The following is a 25,274-nucleotide window of genomic DNA, read 5'->3' on the forward strand; positions in this document are numbered from 1 at the left end:
AAAAACTCATAAAACCCAAAAAACTAAAAACAGATACCCAGAGATCTGTCTTTTTCTAAAAATAAGCATGACCCTGTTTCATCTTAACTTACCTGGCACAGAGTAGGTGTTCTATGAATGTATACAAAAGATTAAATTAATGAATGACACAAATGTCAACAAAAAAAACAAATATTGAAGGAAGAAAGAAGCTAAATATGTACAGACTCTGTACTGAAACATTAGCAGCAGTTCTCCCAGCCCCCGTTTCATGCTGCATGTGTGTGTGTGTCTCACATACTCATACTCACACCACACACGTCTATGACCTCAAATGAGAGAAAGTGAATATTAATTACTTCCACAAAAAAAATACTAGGAGCTCTTCTATCTCTCAAGATGCGCTTGAACACTGTTTCCACGTTGACATTCAACCTTCCTTCCTTCTGCTAATCTTGCTAATACCACTTAAACCTTTATACATGGCACCAAGGGTTTGGGGAGAACAGTAGGAGGAGCAAGCCCAGAGCTTCTACATGGGCATGGGTGGGGTCCGTGCTGGCTCCTGCCCTCTCCACCTAACCCTGGGAGCTTGGTGCGGCCTCGGTGTTTGGAACCCTGGCTCCCACGTGCATTGTGATGCACACAACAGGCACAGACATGCCTCGCATGCTCCTTCAGGTCTAGGTGCCAGCTATGGTGTCTGTGTGTGTGTTTGTGTGTGGTGCCTGCACATCCCAGAGGGTCCAACTTAGTCCCAAATTTAAATATTTTCTCTCATCATTCCAGTAAATACAGCCATGCATGTTAGAAACATATGTACAAATATGGGGCTCAAAAATGGATCTTTGTCCCATTAGACATTATTTCCTCCAAAATGTATACAAACACTTAAACCATTCCTTTAAGAAATAATGAGTAAAAAAAAAAATGGGTACAAACAATATATAAAAGAAGATTCAGACAGAGATGGGAGAAAAGGCGATCATTTTGCAATTCCCAAAGGTGGGCATGCTCAGGACAGAGCTCACACGTCCCCTGCCAGCTAAAGGGGCCATCCCATGGGTGGATTAGACTTTGGCCACTCAGCGCTCCTTGGAACAGCCCCTTCTATTTCTTCAGAATCCAGCACCCCCTCTCCTCACCACCTCCCAACACTGGCGTTAAGAGTTTTCACAAACGTGAAGTGCATGTCTCTCTGAACACAGTCGTAGCTGCCCCAGTTTGCTCTTGTCGGCGAGAGCCGAGCTTCGGCCGGAGACTGACACAGGCAAGAAGCTGGACTCGCTCCGCCACCCTGTGGCCAGTGGCGGAACTGCATCCCTCACGCGGGACCCAGACCCAGCCTGGAACAATGAGCGCCCCAGCGCACGCAGGTTTTCGGTCCGAACACCTCTAAAACCCTCCACAATAGTTATCAATTGGACTGGAAGCCGCCTGCTTTCATACAATTACACGAACGTGCTTGTGTTTCAAGGAACCGATTCAACTATTTCTGGGTGCTTTGTTCTGCAGAACAGTGTGGTTGGAAGCCACCTCCGTGTCCTCCAGGGAAGGACCCCCTCCAACCCACCCAGGAAACAACATCACTGCCATTTTGTGACGAGTGTCTGGAGGGAGTGCCACAGTCTCCTGATTACACACACTCGTGTGTTTGAAGGTCAGAGAGTCAGAGGCTTTCTCTGAAGTCAACCCCCAATTCCTACTGCTGAAACATTATGAGCAATCCCTGTTGAATGAGATGATGTGAGTTCTAGTCCTGATCTCGGCACTTCCTCACTCTGAGCCTTTCCGTTCTCGCCTGCGAGGCGGGCGAGACGAGAGTCATTATTCCTACCTCTGCCTAATGGCTGTAGGAGCAGCAAGCGGCAACACGCGTGCAAAGCTACATTGTAAGGCTTTTAAAGTACAGTGGAAACCTGGCGCCCGGTTACTGTCATCAAATGCTGCAGCGTGTCAGAAGAAACTCATACAGGGGTAGGTGGCTCAAAATTAGCTCCTAAAACGCGGAGCCAGGAGGAAACAGAATGGGGCAGGCACAGGTTCGAGGACCAGACCCGTCACGTCCTCCTGCTGAGTGTGGGGGTCGCAGAGCCTGCCGAGAGGGGCGCCACCCCCACACCAGGAGCCTGGGGCCTGCTGGCCCGAGCCCTGGGTCTGGAGCAGCCCCCTTGGCCAGTGCAGGGGGAGTCTGGCGGGGGCAGCGAGGCCCAGGGGCTCTGGGACACAGAGCGCGCCCTGATCACAGACACCATCTGCTCTGGATTTTCTGCAGTTCTGGTTTCAAATATTCCAGTCTACTGCTCCCATAAGGACACACGTGCTTGGTAGGGCCTGACAACTGGGGTTCAGGACATATAGTCCCCAGAGCCCTGGGACCATCCTAATTCATTCCCGCAGCGCCCTTCTGAATCCAAGAGACATAAAAGATGGGAAATGTAAAAAACCCTCATCAGGGTTTCTGAAACCCCAGCGCTGCAGTGGAGGGCTCTCACAGTCCCCACCCTCTTTAGGGAATCGGAGGGTCACCTCTCGAGGGATCCCTGACGCCCGGGTCGGACCCAGAATGCTCCCGAGTCTGTAGTTGGCCGGAACTGTTCCCTGGGACCCCACGCGGAAGCCAAGGGCGGGATCGGAGGAGCTGCCCGGGGGAGCACGGGCACTGCCGGTGGCTGCGCGCCCTCTAGTGGAAGACCAGGAAAAGACAGCCTGGAGAGAGGCGAAAAGCAACAGAACCGGCCAAGCCAAGGGAGTTTTTTGCTCGTGGATTTTCTTCCCTGTGCTGCAGGAGTGCCAGCACACATCTGCTTCCACGTTGACTGGCGGGCAGACTTCGGTGCCTCCTGAGACCCAGTCTAGGGAACGACTTTCAATTCATAACAAATCACAGAAACCTTGGAAATTTTTCTGAACAGCAGCTCTCTCCACTTCCAAGAAAAACAATGCAGTTTGGTGTTTGGGCAGCTTTACTCCCTTGATGCGTTTCACACATGGTTCTCCTGGTTCAGGGAACTTCCAAATCTGGGCATCACACCCATGCACAGCCCTTTCAAACAGGAGGTCTGAAAACCGAGACAAATAGTGGCTGTTCTTTTTTAAAACGCCTCACTTCATTTCCAGAGCATTTGGTCTTTTTATTAGTCTCTTTAAAATATAAAAATCCATTCTGCAGCGCACACCCATTCGTATAGACTGGATTCCAGCAATGCTTGGAGCAGATGCACACAGTCCTATTTTGTGGACATGCACCAGGGTGGGCCTACACTTTCATGTAAACTAAAAATTGATATTAAAATTGAATTATTTAAGTACCATATAAGAGTTATTAATATTTGATTATGATATGCCTTTTGCAATTAAATTTTCTGTGGTTTTAGATACAGATACAACCTGTTATATGTAATAACAGTATTTGAATGTGGATATTTAACAGAAATGCTGGATCAAAAATTATGAAATCAAAGAACATTAGGAATTTATCTTTTATTTGGTTTCTCTGAGCATTGAGCACCATGCACTTTATATGCATAATCTCATTTAATTCTCCTAACACCTTCATGAAGTAGGTATTACTATGTCTGTTTTATTGTTAAGGAAACTAAACAGGGACACAAGATGACTGAGCAGGGATTTGCCCTGTCTGTTTGCTTGGACAGTCTATGGTCTTCTACTCCATTGTCCTTCCTCCTGTGTAAGTGTTATAAGTACTGGCAAGAATAGTAACCCACTTCTGTATCCCAAGAATGGAAAAATAAGCACCACATGTACTCACCATCAAATTGGTTTCACTGATCATCACCTAAGAGCACATTTAGGAATAACATTAATCAGGTGTCGGGCAGATGTGGGGGGGAGGGGATGGGTATATACATACATAATAAGTGTGATGCGCACTGTCTAGGGGATGGACACGTTTGAAGCTCTGACTCAGGGGAGTGGGAGGACAAGGGTAATATACGTAACCTAAACTTTTGTACCTTCAGAATATGCTGAAATAAAAAAAAAAAAAAGAATAGTAACCCACTTCTAAAGTACCTAAACCAAAGGATGCTGACTGAATGAAAAAAAAATAAACTTTTAAGACAAAAAGAATTTCAAATCAGAAAGGTTAAATTAAAGTAAATGCTTGAAAGGAAAAGGATATTGTATAGGCATTCAGCAACAGGTTTCTATACAAAGATGCCTTTAGAAAAGAGATGTGTCTCCCATCTAAATTACATGAATACATTTGGAAACTTGAAGACCAAAATCGAACGGTGCACAAAACAGTGGTAAGTAATCTCAGAAAGACATAAACTACAAATTTACCAAAAGCACAGCTTTTGAATAACAGATTGTAAAGCAAATGAGGTACTTCCTGCAAAAACACAACTTTGGCTCTTCTTTGGTAAGACTTTAGCACTTACCAAACATTATTGATAATGTTTAGAAAAAAATTCAAATGATTAATTAATCTTAAACTTCACCTTTCCTAAAATTAAATGCCTCCAGTCTAAGGTCCTGACTGCCTGGTCTGGAATGAATTTAGTTAGCATTTATAAACTGTCGGTGTAAATATCTTTTCAAGAGACACATATGATTATTTTAATTTAAGAAGCCAATTCAGCATTTATAAAAGGTAACTAAATCCATCAACATGCCTGTCCATTTTTCTTTTTGCATTACTAAAACTGTGTTTCATAATTTAATTCTGAAGTATACAATTCAAGTGTGTTTAGATTAATAATAATTATGCATATATTAATATATTAGAGATATTAATATATAAGTTTACTCTATTGCAAGAGAATTAAAGTAAGGAAACTTTATCCTCCAGATCTGAAGAGCAATGAAAATTATAAAGTTCAGTTAGAGCTGATTGTGATTGTTTCTCTCTTACGTTGGTGCTTCCTAGGCCAAATGGCCCAGATAAGCAGAGACTGGTTAATTCTGTGTCCTCAGCCTAGGGCAGTGTTTAGCACATGGTAGGTACCCACTAAATGTTTCTTTAATTGACCTGTGCTAACAACTTCTAGGTTGCAAGTTTGATTGCTAGAAAGGTTTCTAAATTTCACCACGGACAAATATACCCATCATTCTTTTAAAACAAAAACAGAAACTCCAAGCTCATTGCAACTGGGATTTTTTTACTCATGGTTCAACCTACTCAAGCCACTAAAGGACTGGAAGTGCATTCAGAACCAACCTACTCAGTTCCCATCAAGGAGACAGACTCAGAGAGGTCAGGGCAGCCCTAAAACCCCTCCCCAGGCCTTTTGACTGCAAAACTGGTGCTCCTGCCTTATGTCTGTGCAGCTGGGGCCTCACAAGGCGCCCACACGACAGAGAAACAGCTTCTCCAAGATAAACAACAATATCTTTTCTCTGTTCACAGTGACTAGCCCATTCTCAGTGGGGCGGTCCAGGCAAACATAGCAAGCAGCACAATGAGCCTTGCTCAGTGCCAGTGGAGGTGAGCTCAGAGTCTCTCCTCTTCAGCAGCTGAGAACGAGGAAAAGGGGCAAATGAGAAAGGGGGATTTGGGGGGGCAGAAGGGGAAATCAAAAGGTGGAATCAAATGCAGGTAGTGGGAGATATGTCTGAGCTGATCCTTAACCAACTATCCTTACTATGGCCTTGTTGTGTTGTGTTGAGTCTCCCATTCAGACGGCCAGCCCCATGAAGACAAGAGCCATTCTGGAGGCAATTGTACAGTATCTCCATGTATTTCTCACAGGAAGGAAGAAAGACATGGCAAGCTGCCTCAAAGAACAAATGAGTGGGAGCTTATCTTTCTCTGGGAGGCCACATGATTATGCTTATCTTTGTTTTAACAAAGATATTGAATCAAAAGCAAATGTTTCTAGAAGCAACAAGGTAACTCTGCAAAGGCCTGGATTCTCAATTAATTAATCAGATCAACCCTAAGACATGTTTGTTTCAGATATGTGGGTTCTGCCTTAGTAGAGGGAGATTCCCAATCAAAAGGTTTAATTATTGGCTAAACCAGATAGACGCAGGGCTAGGCTGATACATGGCAATCCTAAATGAGTGTCCACAGTAGGTCAAAAGCTTTGGGAGTCTGAACCAGATTCCTGTCGGGCCATGCTACATCCAGAAACATTTTCTAACACAGAAAACCTCAGTAGCTTGGTTGTCAAAGTAATTCAAGCCAGGCTTTTGCTCTATTAATGAAATATAAAAGTTAGGTAGAGCTAATTAATAGTATAAAGTATCACTTAAATTACCTTTCAAGCATTCTCAATTACCTTAGGAGGAGCAATTGACAATCATTTGGTATATGAGATATGAATCAACTTTAATTCATTAAAGCGGGTCCCCCAGAGCCCTGGCCAGACCATACTTTGATAGCCTAGTTTAAGTTACTGAAACTCTTAGTACTTCAAAGTCATAGAATTAGATTGCCTTAGAAATTCCCTTCCACGTAGTCTGACTTTGTATATTTTTACTATACTATATAGCATTTCTATCTTAAAGGGAAAAAAAATACGTGCATTATATATGTGGCTATCTCAAGTTTGACTGACCTCCTTTTAATATTCTCCTGGGCCGGCCCCATGACCCCCTGGGACTCTGTTTACCCCTCTGTGAAATGAGGGGCCTTGTTTCTGCCGTTCGTTATCACTCTGAGAGCCCCGTGGTTCCCCGTGGTCGCGGCGGCCCTCAGACGTCGGAATCAAACCCAGCCACTTCGCTGGGGGGAACCTCAAGTGTCAGAAATATGAACGTCAAAAATCTCAAAATGCCAAAAATCTCTTGGGCACGTCAGCTTCTCCAGAGGAAAAGCATCAGTATTTCCGTCTTGGTTTCCCAGCCTGACTGCCAGGCTCGGGGTGGAGTGTGAGGGAGGAGGACCGGGGTCTCCTTAATCAGAACGGGATTGTCCCCCAGCCCCTGCGCACCCGCAGAGCCGCGCCCCACGCTGCCGCCGCCGGTCACTTCCTCCAGGGTCACCTCTGGGTCACTTTCTCCAGGCGCCGACCCCGCCCCACACACACCCCACTTACCCGCGTCTCCTGCCGGTCAGAGGGATGTCAGCTGGCTGTGGGAGGCTGGGCATGTCTTAAAATCACTCATTTTAAGTATTTCAATGAATCGTCTTCAGTCCCACTCAGAGCTTGGCCTTCGCTTTGCTCTGTGCGTACGCAGCGGCCAGCGGCTGCGACGACACCCCCACCGGGGCCTCGGGCCCAGGCCCACCCAGGTCGCCGAGCCAAGGGGGCCATCCTCCTCCTCCTCCTCCGCTCTGTTGACGTCTCTCACCCGCGGTCCTCTCCCTGCGGGCGTCCCGCCGTCGTTCCCCCACGTGGCAGGGCCAGGAGCCCGCAGGTGCGCGCAGGGGGCTCTGTTTAGCCCGACGCCTCCGGGACAGTTTGATCCCTTCCCTTTCCCCGGTTCCCTTCTTGCCTTTTGCCAAGACCCGGCGTTAGTTCAACGTCTTCCTCTGACGGCCTCGTCCCCCACCAGGAGCCCTCCCTGACAAGCGACCCTTCAGAAAGCCGTGGGGGGCTCCGGCCTGGCCTGCGAGGGAGGCCACGCTGCGTCCTGGGACCACCGCACAGCCATGGGAGAGGGGAGGCTTCCGCCTGCCCAGCCGTGCTGACAGTCCTTCAGGTCCTGTCCTGACCATGACGCCATGCTCTTCTCTCTCTCTTTCTCCCTTCCTTCTTCCCTCTGGCTTTTTTTTTTTTTTTTGAAACGGAGTGTCACTCTGTTGCCCGGGCTAGAGTGCCGTGGCGTCAGCCTAGCTCACAGCAACCTCAAACTCCTGGGCTCAGGTGATCCTTCTGCCTCAGCCTCCCGAGTAGCTGGGACTACAGGCATGAGCCACCATGCCGGGCTAATTTTTTCTATATATTTTCAGTTGTCCAATGGTGGCCGGCTAATTTTTTCTATATATTTTTAGTTGTCCATATAATTTCTATTTTTAGTAGAGACGGGATCTCGCTCTTGCTCAGGCTGGTCTCGAACTCCTGACCTCAAGCGATCCACCCGCCTCAGCCTCCCAGAGTGCTAGGATTATAGGTGTGAGCCACCACGCCCGGCCTGGCTTTTCTTTTAGATGTGAAACATTTCAGGTACAGAAAATGTGAAAAGTAATCTTTTAAACATCCATTTACTTACCACCCAGATTTAAAAGATGTCAATATTTTACCGTTTTTGCTAGCAATCTCTCTTTTATTTGATGAACAAATCATGGCAGATATAACTAAAGCCCGTCCCGCTCCCTACCCTATTCCTTCTCTCACCCTCCCTTCCCAGAAATAATCATTTTCCTAAAGTTGGCATGTATAATTTTCATGTATGACTCATGTATTATTAAATGTACATGATCTATATCCTTTTGTAGTTATCCTTTTCCCTCAAATTTTTGTTTTTTAGACTCTCTCATATATAGACATATACATATATATATATACACACACATACATATATATGAGAATGAGAGAGAGACAGGGAGAGAGAGCTCATTTCTTACAGCTGGGATTTTAATATTCTTTTGCATATTTTTAATCCATTACTGGTAGACAGTTGTTTCCACAGTTTTGTTTTTATTTAAAGTGTTGCAGTGAACACCTTATGTACTTACTTATTTCTCTTTTTGCTTAGACTGCATGAGAGCTTCTCTAGATTGGATATCTAAAGTGGAACTGCTGTGTATATATCGTGTGTTCGGCTGCGGTAGCCATTGCCAAATTGCTCGCTGAAGTGGTTCTACATCCCATCAGCAATGTTTTACTGTGTGCGTGTCACCGCATCCTGAGAAACATCAGCTGATCCCAAACTTCCACTTTTGCCAGTCTGACAGATGTAAAATGCCATTTCATTATTTCAGTTTCCATGTTCATGGGTAACTTTCCGTTTTCCTTTTCTGCAAATTGTCTGTTCATAGCATTTGCCCATTTTTCAATTGAGTTGTTGTTGTCTTTTTCATAGTGAGTTGAAGGAGTTCTTCATATATTCCAGATAATAACCCTTGGCAGTTGTATTGGTTGCATATATCCCTTCCCAGTTTATGGCTTGTCATTTAACATTTTAATGGTCTTTTCTCTTGCAGAAAATTCTAGCTTCTCAAGACCACAAAGATATTCTCCCATATTTTCTTCCAGAAGGTTAAAATATTTCTTTGCATTTAGGTCTTTAATATGCCTGGTGTTTATTTTGGTGTGTGGTATGAGGAATGAATCCAATTTTTTTATGTGAATAAATTTCCCAAGCAATATTTATTGAATAGTTTATCTTTGCTGACTGAAAAATTGTTTGAAGCAAAATTCACATTAACAATGAACCATTCTAAAGTGTACAATTCAGTGGCACTTAGTACATTCACAGCGTTGTGTAATCACCGCCTCTCTCTAGTTCCAGAACTTTTTCATCACCCAAAAGAACACCCCCCATACCTTTTAAGTAGTCACTCCCTCTCGTCCAGCCTCTAGCAACCAGCAATCTGCTCTTTGTCTCTTTAGATTTGCCTGTTCTGGGTATTTCACATAAAAGAAATCATACAAGATGTGACCTTTTGAATGTGGCTCCTTTTACTTAGCATAATGTTTTTGAGACTCATCCATCTTGTAGCATATAGTATTTCATTCCTTTTCATAGCTGAATATTATTACATTATATCTGTATACCACAATTTATCTCTTCATCTCTTTTTTGAGACAGAGTCTCACTCTGTTGCCCAGGCTAGAGTGCTGCGGTGTCAGCCTAGCTCACAGCAACCTCAGACTCCCGGGCTTAAGCGATCCTACTGCCTCAGCCTCCCGAGTAGCTGGGACTACAGGCATGTGCCACCATGCCCGGCTAATTTTTTCTGTATATAATTGTAGCTGTCCAGCTAATTTCTTTCTATTTTTAGTAGAGACAGGGTCTTGTTCTTGCTCAGGCTGGTCTCGAACTCCTGAGCTCAAACAATCCACCCGCCTCGGCCTCCCAGAGCGCTAAGATTACAGGCGTGAGCCACCGCGCCCGGGCTTCTCTTCATCTCTTGATAGACATTTGAGTTGTGTCTACCTTTTAGCTATTATGAATAATGCTGCTATGCCTAAAATTTAATGTCATCTTTGAGAATAAATGAAGTAGAACATGTAAAGCACTTAGAACAGTGCCTAAAACTTATATAGTAGGAAATATATGTTTTAGATACTATTCTTATTATTGTATTATATATTTCTATGTATACACAGATCTGTTGTTAGTCTGTTTTGTTGCATTTATCCTCATCTATTTCTCTAACAGATGTATTGTCTGAAACTGTCCTTGCCATTCAGAGACCATGAGAGGAGACAGCCACCAAGCTGAGGACAGCAAAGCAAAAAGACAGAAAGATTCTGCCTTCATGGATGATAGTAGTGTGTCATGAACTAACAAAACAGGATGCCATCTATGTCTCACTACGTCACTTTCCAACATGTTAGGTAATAAATGCCCTTATTTGTTAAGCCAATTCAATCATAATTTTCTGTTACTTGCATCTGAAATACGCTAATGGATATACCATAATGTAAACCTACCATTTAGTGGTAACAGTCTGAAAGACAAAGGTGAGCATAAATTCATCCCAACCAGAATACATGGCTTTCACCAGATGACTGGTTTAGTGGCACATGAGGAGCCTGTGTTTACTCTATAAAATTTCCTATGGGAAAAGGATGATAACTATGAGAAGTTGAAGCCACAAGGAACCACAGAACGTCTTTTCATCTTCTCATGCAAGTGGGTCAGAAAAGAACATCTGAATGCATGCATAACTAGTCAAAAATATTTAAAGCTGCATCCATATTAGTTATAATTTGTTTTATCTATCTTGCTTCCTCCAGCTTAAAAATGGTCCATCTCTGCAGGCTGTTGTGCTTACAAAGAGGTGGCATAGTGTGATAGGAAAGGAATGTGATTTAAATCAGTTCCTATACTCTGGCTTCTCTTCAGATCCTATAAATCTTTCACCTTTTAGATCAGTTCCTGAGACTGCACTATCCAGCTATGTGAACTTGGGTAAATCACTTCTAAAACCTTGTTTGTCTGCAAAATGGAAATATCATTATCTGCCATATGGGGTTGCTATTAAGAATAAAAGATGAAATATGGACTTATAAGCTGTAAAGCTCTTTAGTAGGTTAGTTACTAAAATGTCTTTTTTCTGATTTAGTAATTTAATCCATGCAAATTTACCCACATGGTTAACATTTGCATTCCTTTATCCAAAGCAATGATTCCAATAAATTTCAGATGACAGGGCTGGTTAGCAGAGAAGTCTTCTGAGTGTGTGATGTCTTACGACGAGCCCAGGTTGGCCTGGTGTTAGCTGTGGCCACCTCACACAGTGTGGCTTCTCAGACACCTAACCAGCACTGCTATGGGTGAGCCTCTGAGAAGGAGGATTAGGATCCCATTTTCACAGCAACAACCTGGCTCCAGACTTGGCCATTCCCTGCTCACAGGCCTTCCAGGGGCTCTCTTTGGGGACTCAGTTACCCACAGTCTCTGCATCCAGACCATTTCCATCTGAGGGCTAGCAACAATCTCTCACACTTGCTCTTTTATCTGTTAAAGGCTCTGTAGTTAAACAAAACCAAACAAAAAAGCCCACTGATTATTAAGAATGTATATTTAATGTGTGGGGGGGTGTTTTGAGAAAGAGGAAATAAAAACTTCTTCAAGCAACATATCTCACATTTTCTTAAACTGGTCATTTTATCAATATTTGTAAAATTCACAGGGATCAAAAAAGGCAAATGTGGTCCACAAGTCTTGTTTTCAAATAAGGAAACTAAGGCTAAGAGAGGTAAAGGGATTTTCTTAAGGTCTTTGATTTTTAAACTTACAGTACCACACAAATTCACTGTTACTTTTAGTAAACGTGATAAAGAGGATAACTTGATAATATTCTTACATAAGCAAAAGTTACAAGATTAATAAATTACAATAATGAGGAAATTTTACTTTATATAAGTAATTGCTTTAAGTAGATCAGGATACTTAGTACTATTAGAAAAGTAGTAGAAAAATGGAATTGTCCAAGTACCCAAGTATCAACTACCTTAGTTGTTTCCTGGAACACTCCTGCAAACTAGCACACCATATCCTAAGAGGGACATGGATGACTGTTTAGGGAGAGCTGCCAGGATTATGGGATGACTTTACGTTAAGTCTAATTAGGGATGGTTTAGGTGGAAAAGATGAGAACTTGAAAAGAAGACTCATGTGCTTGCTGAATGAATGGTAGACACAAATCTATTCTTCAATTCTGTTAGGTAGTGCTCCCATATACAGGCTTTCATATATAGAAAAAGTCATTCTTACTCTGATGGCCCTAAGGATTTGGGCTCAGTGGATAACAAAAAACCAGAACTATGCTCAATATAAGGCCCATCCAACCATAAACTATTATTACAATTCTACGAACGTAAGTACAACTAAAACAAAAGCCCCCAAGTGAATTATTTTTGCTAAAAAATGAGTGATATTAATTAAAAATAATCCATTCAACACAAAATAAACATTGTTAGTGTTTCTAAAAGAGCTGCATTATAATTCAACAGTAGTTGATTAAGCATTAATTTTAGGTAGAGTGGGAAATATATTTGTATTCACTGGTCTAAGTCATCTGTAGTCAGTCTTTAGGGCACTTACAAAACAGTGCTTTCAATAGTATATATTCACCACCTGGATTGTAATAATAGTCATGCAGGATTTCTGTTCCGTTCATTTGGGGTCAACTTGAAAAGAGTGTTTCCCAGGCCTTTAAACTTTAACCATAGGAATCTTTTACATAAGCAATCGTTTCCTACTACCAGGAATTCCAGATATATTCAAATGTCCCATAGACCTTATAACTATTCCAAATCTATCAGGAGTATGACTCCCTTCTCTTGGCTTAAAGAAAAAAAAACCCTACTACCCCATAGCATAGATTATTGAAACGACTGCAGAGTCCAGGAAATCTTTATTGAAAAAGAACTCTAATGTTAATCCTCTAATTCATGCCCTATTTTTTCTTTCTTCTTTTTACTATTTTTGAAAGCATGAATCACTCTGAATTGAATGAAGTAGGGAAGATTTGATCAGAAGTGTCAAAGTAGGTTAAGACTCTCTCACAGTACTCCACAGGGAAGGGAAATGTGCCTTGTTCCAGAGTGGCTGCTTAATTTAAACCATCAATAAGTGCTTGCTTAACTAATTTGCGACAGCATCCTCTGGTGAAGCTCAAACTTTATAGCCTCCATTCAAATTGCAATCTTTGAACACCTGCTCATTTGTTACATTACTACTCCATAATGTCGTGTACAATGCTCAAAAATATCAGTTCTTCTTTGGCAACCCCCTAGCCAGTTGTGACGGAGTACGCATCCTGGGCATGTTTTTTCTGCTTCCGGTATCAGTAGAACTCCATGATGGTTTATGGTAGAACACCAGGCATTTGATTCTTAGTTTTGACTGTGCATTAGAAATGGAGAAAGTTTTATGTCTCACATCCAAAGTTTTTATTTTCTCACTTTGACTGGTAAACTGTCACAGTAGTATTAGACCAAACATAAGAATTCTCCAGCATGAATTCAAGATTAAGCCTAAATTCTTCCAAGAGAAATGTGCTCCCTCTGCTCCAGTGAGTCTCAATTTTTTCTCAGAGTCAAGACACATGGCACAGAACACACTTCCACCAATACTGATGGTCATTCTGGTAGTGATTCTCAACCAAAAGGGCTTCTACCTAGAAGACAGATGATCCAGATATGAACAATCTGCTATCCTCTAAGAATCTTTGGTTTTTTCCCAATAAAAAGATGATTCTTCTAGCTCTGGCAGTAATTGCAACTCTGTGTTTTAACTGGCATTTAGATCTGTAGAGCTCTTTACAAGTTTGATTATTTTAAATCCAGAACACTGTTTTTCAGTCCTGGCTATACCTTAGAAATATACATGGAGTTTTGTTAAAAATCCATGTTCAGGCAGCACCAGATCAATAAGCTTAGAAGACTCAAAGCACCAAAGATGATAGTGTCCCCCTCCATACATAATTCACAATGAAAACAATAATAAATCATGAAACACATGTGGGGAAGTCCACCCTAGATTGAATTTTTCATGTAAAGCTTGGGTGCACGCTTCCAATTTTTTGTTCCTTTTTTATTTTGATGGCCCTATTTTGCTACAGTCCTCAGCATGACTCTTCCCACTGGATAATGCAGGCCTGGGTGAGTTTTCAGACTTGTAGTCTGAGCCCCAAGTGGACGATGGAGGGGAAGGGAGAGAGAGGGTGAGAGGGAGAGAGACTGAATAGAAGCATCCCAGACTGCCATGCAGGGCATGCTGTTTAAGAAAGTTCTATAAGGCCACTGAAAAGTCTTCAAACCAAAGTCAGCTATCAGAGGAGTTCTGTGTCTCCCACGAAGGGCCTTAGTATACTTGCCACACTCCGTGGCTGAGAGGAACCATGGAAGGCATGGACTCAATGCAAATGCAGCAATGGATTTCAAAGTGCAACTGGGCCTTTGTTCAACTGCATTCTCTGATCTCCAATGTGGCAAAGCGGCGTAGGACTCCCGGGAAAAAGCTTTCCCTTATGAGCAAGTTTTGAAGCCCTCCATAACTATTAATCTAACTCCTCACTATTATGGATCAGAAGAAAAAAAGGGAAAGACAAAAAGTAAAGCAAATGTTACTTGAATAACACAAACTCACAAAGTTTTCACGCTTGTGAACAATGTACCAAATGTTTTATATTTCTCAGTAATTCATATGCAAATAATTGACTCTCAAAGCATTTAAAAAATGCACAACAGACATTATTACACTTTACCAATGAATTACTTCTGTCCCAGGAGATTAAATCAAATAAAAAACGTTACAAATACATGAATGTTTACTTTTAAACCAACTGAGATGATGAGTTTATCAATTTCTATACTTTTTCTTAGTTCAATATTTTGTTCATGCATTTTTAGAATAAACTATCAGTGTAATATAATTTCTTAAATATTTAGGATGTTTTCAATAGCTATGATTCCTACGAAAAATATAATTAGATATCCCAAATTCCTGATTAAGTCAGTTTTAAAGACACAAAATACTACAACACTTGTTATGAAATTGTTTATAATGATCTTTTTAATAAATTCCAATTAACCACTAATATAAAAATTTGGTTTAAAGCTAGAAGTTTTATATATGATACTTTTCTTCACAGACAAAAAAGAATGACCTTAAAAAGGCACTGACTACCAGAGATCGAACATTTAGGGCATTAGTTATTACATTCTCTTTTTAGATTATACATTAAATAGCACTAGGAAATCTTTAAAGTTTTTATGGCCAGGTCTTTAAAAACATGAATAATGATGACAGAACCACTACCACACATAAATACAAATAGAGCCAACCAAGTGTGTCCACATCTTCATCTAATCATTAATTCAGCAATTTGAAATAAATGCCATGTTAAACACCATGAGCAAATATAAAGATTCATCCAAAAAATTAAATATTTTTGATTATTTTTTAAAGTTTTAATGAGCAGTGCATCTCTGATCAGTGTAAGTGAGTTGCAAAAAGGACAAAAAGTACTGCAGTGAATTGACTCTCATGGGTCTGCTCCTTCAAAGAACATATCTAATACTTATTTTTCAGTCTTATTTTATTTATATATAAAGCAACTAGAGATTCTTCACTCTTCCTAATAAGTATTTAAAATACATTTCTAGGTATGCATTACAATTAAAAGTTAATTTATGATGCCCTTAAAGTCTTTCAACTTCTAAGAAACAATTATGGAAATATAAAAATACTGAATTTTACATATCTGTGAGCCTTGAAAAACTTAAAATGTGATATATTCATATATTAGCAAATTATAATTGTGCCATATAAGTTCATCTTGAAAGAGCATGTAAATAACTTCCAAATTTTTGTGAATACTCCATTACAAAAAATAGAGTATATCTATACTCTATTTTGAGGTTTGATTGTCCATATTTCTTTTATTATAGTGCAAGGAGGAAAAATAAGCACCAAAGTAAAACCTGTTTTCTTAGGAGAAAAACAATGTTTTCATGAAAAAAAAAAGAAAACATGCCATTTCTCCCTTTGGTGGCTTTTCTTCAGTCAATGACCCTGTTTACCAAAAATGTTATCTCAGTTCAATTATTAAACAAATCAAATCACCCTTAAACAAAATGTCAAAGTGTCCAACATTTGACTGTGGGTAAAACCTTTCAAATAACACTAGTCATTCTAAGATCCTTTCTTATTCTTCACTAAGGATTTTAATTAAAAATAAGCCTATTGCTCTCTGCTTCACAATTTTAATATTAATGAAAATTTCACTCTGAGTCTGAAGTGATGTTCCTTCAATGGTCTGATCCATAGAGGTGGCAGCGTAGAAGTGGATTGCTAACATACACATGGTTACAAAATTACAGTAAAACCTAAAGGGGGAAAAAAGTAGAAAACCCAATACTAGCTATTCGAGAAAAATAAAACTAAATGCGTTCTTGAAAAATTCTCTTTAGCAATATAAAGCAGAGTGATTTACAGACAAGACTGATGGTTGGTTTTTCTCCCCCTGAGATCTGTGATTAAGATGGTATTTGGGGCCTGAGAAGTCTCAGTGATGACTGCTTCGTCAATTTTTGCTGGTGTCTCGTTGACTGTGCATCCTCAATGGCATGATATGCTCTCTGTAAAATAAAATACTTATTGTGAATTGTAATGACAAGTACGGGCTCATTTGGTGGAAGACCAAGGTACAAAAGCCAGAGTTAGAGCTCTCCACACAGGTCCAATAGCTAAGGACAAAGACACAGTCCAAATACATAATGCAAAATAAGACCCTTCCTCCCTACCGAGTCCACAGTTTATTATTTTAAGTTTATATAACCAACCAAATTATAACTGGAAGAGGTTTGGGGAGAAATAAAGGGTATTGCTAATTGTAACAGGAGCTTTTTGGTTTTTTAACCTTTTAGCTAAAAAAAAAAAGTGAAGGGTGCTCTAAAAATAAATCTTTTACCTCTGCTGTGGTGGTATCCTTTAGGTAAATTTTCCGAAGACAGCCTTTATTGGCACTGTCTTTCTTCTGGAACAGACTCTGCTCCTGTTTCAAAACAAACAATGACAGAAAAGAAGTTATGCTGAGGAAGAAAAAATGCTTAAATGCCTATTTTATAATCAGTAGACTAACCAAATACACACATTCAAGTATGATACGAAATAAATCATCTTGGTATAAGGATACTGGTTCCATGTGTGAGTTGTTAGAATTTATAAAATTAGATGAATATAGACCAATCTGTATAAAATAATGGCTTTCTACAGGCTATGATAAATAGCCTACAGAAACACCACATGATAACTCATCACATCTGACAAATCAAAAAACCATTCCTTCATTTCCTTGGTTGATAGATAAAATTCTTATATAATGTAAAATACACTGAGTCAATTCTCACCACTGATGTGAAAGAAAAGTGATAGCTGAGAAAACTGTAAAATAAATGCATAGTGACATAGTCTTTCCTAGTTTGAAAATTGTGGTTCATACACGAAGACACTCTTTAAATTTTGGCACTGTACAATGAGGTAATGCTGAAATTACAAAATGGTAGGGTGACAAGGTAGTTCTTTTATTTGTAAATTTTCATGAAAAGAAAAGTTAACATCAATTAAAGAATAACAGTACTCATATCTCTATTAAATTTTATGGTAGGTTTTTCAGACGGTTTTAGTAATAGAAATAACATTATTGTTTAGGAAAAAAATATAAAAACTACCATATTTATGATGACAAAGCATAGTTTTTTTAAAGGAATGAAAATACATTTATAATACATTATATATAATGTAATAAACACATGTTCCAAAGTTAAGTACATGAGTCTGACGACTAAGCAAACATGGGGTATCATTTTTGCTAATTACTTACTACATAATTAAAGTTCTTTCTTAGAAAATGATGGGGACAAAAGACATAAAAGTATTGTTACATATTTTGTAAATGCCAAATATTATAAAACATGGGCATTTTAGACATATTATTTATTTTTACCAAATCATTTAATAATCTCCTGAAAGCCTAAAAAAGGGAATTTTTCCAAAAATGTCTAATTACAGCAAAATGAGTATCCATATGAAGTAAAAAAAAAAAAACCTTCTATTTATTAATGCTTAATTCACCAAAAAAGAAATATCAGCATATCAGAATCCTAATTCTTTGGGCGGACAGACTGATATTTCACTCAATGCAGTCAAGGCCTATTAGAAAATAGAGTCACACAAATAACTGACTACATCTTTCTTTACATCTAAGCATATAATAATAACAATAATGATGGCACTAAAACTGTCAGGAAGTATCAGTTTCTACTCATTTAATAAATTCTTAGCTCTTAAAATATGATTCATGTTTTCTTACCTTAACCGAAATTTTCAGCATATTTTCATTGACACTAGGAGGACATACAAAATCTTCAAACGGACACTGCCAGTCTATGGACATATGGCCTAGGATTTCAACTTCCTTTACATATAGCACTCGCCTGTTTTGTAAAAGAAAACAAAAATATACAGGTAGTGATGAAGACAGGCAATTATTCTCACTAATATTTCACTCTGCTGGATGGCACAGGTAGTACTGGCTTAGTAAACAATAAAAACTGGCACTGAAAAAAAAGTGCCCCACATTTTTTTAAAAGTCTAGATAACTGTCAAAGAGCAAATATGATAACTACTCAGCTAAGGAAGCAGACTTTCAAAAATTCCCCTTCTGCCAATCTTGCAGAATTCAGAAAAGTGTAACTTTTTTTTTTGGTAACTGACAAAAAAACTGATAGGGAAATCATGTTTGAAATGCATAAGGAATAGGCTGTACTGTCACCTGGGAAGTAGTAAAGGCAGAAGCCCCTGAAAATGTTTTACTTGGAAAATTATTAATTGCTCTTTATTGTCAGTCATTTATACCTTCCAGTCAAGAAAGAACATGCAAGAAATATCACAAACCTCAAATGTCAGCAAAGATTCACTTTAGGCCTACTAATATTAATAAATATCAGATTCAAATACTTAACGTGGATGTACTTTATTGCAGGGTATCCCATTTTACTCAATAGCAATGAAAAAAATAAACAAGAGTCCCACATTGATTTCCCAGTGTGTGATTCAGATTAATTACTGATATAACTATACTTGATTTTAAGTTTCTATTACAGAAAGCAAAACTAGAAAAGTAGAAGAACTGTTTAGTTGACAAATATCTAGAATGCCAGAGAAACAAGGAAGATAAAGTTTGTGCTTGAAAAGTACTCATAGGCTAGAAGGGGAAATAAACATATAAATAAATGGTACAGCACAATTAGACAAGTGCCACAAAACAGGGTGCAGACCAGTATTTTGGAGCACAGGAGAGAGGGGCAGATTGTACTGATAAAGTAAGGTGACCCAAGAGTTGATTCCTGAGTGGACAGACTTCTCCACATGGGAAATGGGAAATGACAGTCCAGGCAAAGGGGGAGCACGCTGACATACATAAGAGTACAAAAAAGGGAAGACTTATTTGAGGAATGTGGAGGTCTGGAGCTGGAGTACCAGACATGTACAGTGGTGACGTGGTGAGAAAATGAGCTTACTGCCAGACCCTGAAAATCTTTTTGTCATTGTAAGAAATTTTGACTTTAATCTACAGGCAACAGAAAATGACATGATAGTTTCTTGTTTTAGAGTGACACCCTAGTGATGAACAGAAGGGAGGCGGCACAGAGACGGGCGGCAGACAATCAAGGCAGGAAACCACAGCAACTATCCAATCGGGAGACACTAAAGGGCCTCTATTACAGCAGTGGCTTCAAGAAGGGAGAAAAAGGGTTAGATTCCAGATGTTTAGAAGGTAGATGAGAATGAACTTGGTGACCACTGGAGTGTGGGGAATTAAAATAGAACCCAGCACTGTATTTCTCCGCAGAGGTGCCACTGAAATTTCGAGCTTGTCTGAGACGGTGTTAGGCAGTGTACAAAGGTCAGCATCCCTAGCCCCAGCCTAATATGTGCCAGTAGTGTCCTCCAATCACTGTGATAACCTCCACTACCCCCATACTTGCCAAACACTTTCTAGGAAGTGTATCCCACCCCCCTACCCCTGGCCCCAGCTGAGAATCAGATGATAGGGCTAAGAGTTAAAGATGGCTGTTACAAACCCTTGTGCCAAATGCAATTCAGTATTCTGAATATTTTAAACTCTTTCTTCTCTTGAATATCCCAATAATACTATTGTTCTTCTACCATCTTAGGTCTCCCTTCATTCTCTTCCTATTGTTCCATATTTACCAGGCTTCAAATCTTGGTCATCTTCTATTCAACACACTCTCTGAGTGGTCTCTAAGATTTCAACTCTGGCTCTTTATCTAAACTCCAATTGTCTATCTATCTATCACATACATCTGTAGGTACATAGGTATCTATATTTATATATTTATATATCTATATATATATAACATCTAATCCATCCATCCATCAATCTATCTTTCTATGTCTGCCCCCCTGACTGCTGAGGCATCTCCACTTTGATATCTCAAAACTAGGTCAAACAAAGTTACAAAACAAAAAAATCACCTTTTCTTCTCAAATTACTATAAATGTAACAGGACAAAAACGAGACAGTTATTTTGTCTTTCCTTTTCTTCAACATCCAATCAGTCACCAAGCCCCGGCTCGTAAGTCTACCAACTGTTTCCACCCCCGTTCTTTGAGTTTAGGCCCTTACCACTTCCTACCAAGATAACTACCACAGTCTCTGCGGTGGACAGAATTCTAGGATGGTCTCCAAGATTCCCATCCCCTGGTATACAGCCCTATATAATCCCCAGCACTGTGACTATGACAGATGATTAGGTTTTGTTACATGGCACTGATGACTTCAAGCAAAAATAGTTTATGTAGATGGGCTTGACCTAATCACAGACTCTTTAAATCTGAGTCAGAAAACAAGAAGCCACAGATTCAAAGCACGCTTGCTGGCTTGAAGATGGAAGGAGCCACACAGCAAGGAATGAGGGTGGCCTCTAGGAGTTGAGAGTAGCCCCCTGCCTGACAGAGATCAAAGAAACAGGGATCTCAGTCCGACAACTGCAAGAAACTGAATGTTGCCAACAACATTAAATGGGCTTGGATTCGTGGTGATTTGTCATGCAGCAACAGAGTACTTAAACAGTCTCTTACTGGCCTCCCTGCCTCCAGTCTAACCCTCTTCCAATCCAACATCCAACTTGCTGCCAGAGATCTTTCACAACTACACACATCATCATATTACTCCTTGTTTATAAGTCGTCAGTGAGGAAGAAAAAAGAGATTACTCATGTGTACTATGTGCATATAACAGACTATAACTTAAAAAATTGATTCTCCATCACATTAATGATAAAACCTAAACCCTCACAATCTCATGAGCACCCACCTATGACTCTTGTTTCATCTCCCAGAGCTTCCCCATTAACCCCCCACCATCCAGCCATTCCACACTCAGCATACTGGTCAAAGTGCCAGGCTGTTTATGCCCCTGCTTGCCTCTTGTTTACCTGTGTGACAACTCCATACTCTGTAAGACTCAGCTCAAGCACTCCCTCAACTAAAAGGCCTCCCTTACACCTTCCCCATGACATTTTAGTCCCCACCTTACTGGACAAAGAGTTTTTCCTATGTCCTTAGAGTCTCTATATGTTATTTTTTCTTAGCAGCTATCACACTATGATGTCACTGATAATTTATAGGTTCCCCCCTTCAGATGCAGAAGGGATAGAGATGTAACTTTCATCTCTGTGTTGCTGTATCTGTCATATATTGATGGTTAAAAAGATTACTAAAATAAATTATGGAGGAGTTAAGACCAATTAGTGGAGCTACAGCCTAAGAAATTTAGATCAGGAGAACTTATGTTTTGGTTCTAAAAACTCATAAGAAAAAAAATAATGCGACCAAATTCTGGATGAATTTCAATATGGAAAAATTAGAAGTGTTATATATTGGAAAACCAAATATATAATCATTAACATGAAAATAATGCATTGGATAAAAAGGGTTAATATCATTATGTAATGCTCTTTAAATTCAGTAAGAAAAAGACTAATATACCAATAAAAAATGAGTAAAGGATATGAACAAGTAATTCACAGAATAGAAAGTACAAACAGATATTGATGTATTAAAATTTTCATATGCATTAGTCATCAAAGAAATGCTAATTAAAACAAAAATTATTTTTCATCCATTAATCTAGCAAAAATAAAAATTTAAATGATAATAGATCATCTTAGCAAAATACAGAACAAAGGATACTTTCATATATTGTGAGTGGTATGTAAAAAACTGATGCAACTTTTCTGAAGAAGAACTAGGCAATGTACAGAAAAGACCTCAAAAATCTTTACAACTTTTTTTTTTTTTTATTTTTATTTTTATTTTTTTTTTTTTGAGACAGAGTCTCACTTTGTTGCCCCGGCTAGAGTGAGTGCCGTGGCATCAGCCTAGCTCACAGCAACCTCAGACTCCTGGGCTTAAGCGATCCTACTGTCTCAGCCTCCCGAGTAGCTGGGACTACAGGCATGAGCCACCATGCCCGGCTAATTTTTTTTTGTATATATATTTTTAGTTGGCCAGATAATTTCTTTCTATTTTTAGTAGAGACGGGGTCTCACTCTTGCTCAGGCTGGTCTCGAACTCCTGACCTCGAGCGATCCACCCGCCTCGGCCTCCCAGAGCTAGGATTACAGGCGTGAGCCACCGCGCCCGGCCAAAATCTTTACAACTTTTAAATTAACAATCCCACTCTTAAGAATTTTTTCTGAGAAAATAATAGAAAACAATTTCACTGCAAATATATAATACTAAAATACTGGGAAAAAGAAAACTGAATGTCAAATAGTAAGGGAATATCTGAATAAATTATAGTATGTATACAAAAGCAATATTATGCAGTCACTAAAAATCATGTTGTCAAAGAATATTTAATGGTTTGGGAAGATGATCATAGTATATTGTTAACATGAAAAACTTACATTATTAAAATGAATGCAATGCATTTTTTTGTACATAGTTCAAGAGTTCAAGAACAGCCTAAGCAAAATAGCAAGACCCTGACCCCATCTCTACAAAAAAAATAGAAACAAAAATTAGCTGGGTATAGTGGCTCATGCCTGTAGTCCCAGCTACAGGCTGAGGCAGAAGGATCACTTGAGCCCAGGAGTTCAAGGCTGCAGTGACCTATGGTTGCACTACTGTACTCCAGCCTGCGTGATACAGTGAGACGTGAGACCCCATCTCAAAAAAAAGAATACTGAATTTGGAAGAAATGTTATTACTTTTATGTAACCCTTCATTAAAGGTCAAACAGATTAGCATAATGATAAATACCTCAAACAAAGAAATTTCTGTTAGAAAGAGTCTACTAAAGCTAATAGGGAGACTAAGTCATCGCACTGGTCAGGAGTATTATGTTATTAATTGCCTCCTAAAAAGCTCCAGCAGTGACTAAATTTAAAATTACTATGATTTTTCAATTTACTTGAAGGAAAACCAGATATATACTGTATACAGTAATATTCCTACAGAATGCCATGAAATCAAACAAGTACTTAAGTAGTATTACAAAAAAATCTAAATGACTCCCATTGTCTTGTATTAATCTATATAAAAGGAATGTGAAAAAGAACTAACACATTGCCACTCTCAGCTAAGTGCAATACATAATACAAATAAACATTGTTTTCTGGTTTAATCTAATGAAGACAATATAAAATTATGGGCATAAAAATAAGTAATTACTTGTCAAATGCATAAAGTCTGCCTTTTAGAGATTGTTTTGTAGATATTTTTATCTCTTAATTAATGGGCAAGATAGACTAGATAAGACTGGTTAACCTTTTCTTTGAAAAAACTTGTAGGTTTCAAAGTACAAATTCTGTTACTCAGTTTTCCTTTCTTTCCTTCTCATCTAAATATATTCAAACACAGTAATGAGAACTAGATTTTGCCTACTATAAATAGTACTGTGCCTTAATCCTACAAAACACATCACTTATAAAGTTCTGAAAATTACTAATCTATAATTATAATTTTGGGATGTAAGTTTATTATCTAAGGTAAATCTCAGGAAAATAAGCTTGGTAGTTTAATCAAAGTTCTTTTATTTGGAAAAATTATCTACCACTTCCAAAATACTTACACACAGAAATAATGCCCTTCTTTAAAAGGGGTATACTATTCACCTCAAATAAAACCTAGTAAGAAAAAATGATTCATGAATTAACACTCCATAACTGCATTTGTAATTTACATATAATGGTATCACCACTGCAGGTATGAACCTTATTCCAGACTCTGTCTCTCAGTAGTTGTATAACTTGGATAAACTCCTAAATCATATTAAATCTCAGTTTCAGTATCTCTAACATGAAGGAGTTGGAATAGATGATTTCAAAGGACTTATTTAGATCTGTATTCTTGTGATTCTATGAAAATTAACATATACTTCATTGACACTGAAGTATAGTTCTCCAAACCCTCTGCCATTTTAGCCTTTAAAATTCTTATGATCTACACAACTAAGTTGCATTTGAAAAAATATCACTTCAAATTAATACCTATTAGTAACCATAAGGATTGTCCTCTTGCTTCCAGGAATAGCACAGTGGTATTGATAAGTCTCGCCTTCCAACTTTTTGATATGCTTCTGAAAGAGAAACAAGACTCAAAATTTGGGAAGTATGTGCATTCAAACAGTATTTACAATACCATATATTAGCTAATTATAACAACAGTGTTAGGACAAAGTTTATTAGAAACAAAAGTACAATTCTACATATTGGCACATGAAGCTAGAAAAATATTCATAGCACATGTATAAATTAACTTCTGTTTCATTAAAAGAAAAAAGTGTATTAAATGCTTACCAAGTTATCTTCTTGAAAAATGCATTTTGTTCTATAGTAACTTAGAAATTTTAAAATATCTACCAGAAATAATTACATATTTTAATTAAATAACAAACATGCTAATATAAAACTGCTGCATTAACATCATAGGGGTTCTTAAACAGACATCCATGGCAGGACTCTGGAGTGGGTCTATGAACCACCTAACATAGAATATAAAATTTTGAAAATGTGGTTCTGCAACTTTTTTTAGAGGACAGTTCATGCTTTTCACCAAACTTTTTGAAGGAGTCTGTGGTCCCTCTCAAAGGTTAAGACCCACTGATTTACACAGAGGTAGATACTATACATATAATAAAATTCCAAGATAACTGATGTTTAATG

At 39.0% G+C, this 25,274-nt stretch overlaps 1 protein-coding gene across 1 annotated transcript in view; it reads right to left on the reverse strand.

Annotated features, from left to right (window-relative positions):
• Positions 1–14,681: 14,681 nt before the first annotated feature.
• The window catches only part of VPS13C (vacuolar protein sorting 13 homolog C), a 166,083-nt gene continuing 155,490 nt past the window's right edge, over positions 14,682–25,274 (reverse strand). The window contains exons 80-83 of the mRNA XM_045530580.1: positions 24,600–24,688; positions 18,389–18,512; positions 16,988–17,071; positions 14,682–16,655 (exon numbers count right to left, since the gene is read on the reverse strand). Coding sequence (XP_045386536.1) covers positions 16,554–16,655; positions 16,988–17,071; positions 18,389–18,512; positions 24,600–24,688 — 399 coding nt within the window. The 3' untranslated portion in view covers positions 14,682–16,553. The remainder of the gene's footprint in view (positions 16,656–16,987; positions 17,072–18,388; positions 18,513–24,599; positions 24,689–25,274) is intronic.

Source organism: Lemur catta, chromosome 1 (assembly GCF_020740605.2).
Source record: "Lemur catta isolate mLemCat1 chromosome 1, mLemCat1.pri, whole genome shotgun sequence".
In the NCBI taxonomy this organism is placed as follows: Eukaryota; Metazoa; Chordata; class Mammalia; order Primates; family Lemuridae; genus Lemur; species Lemur catta.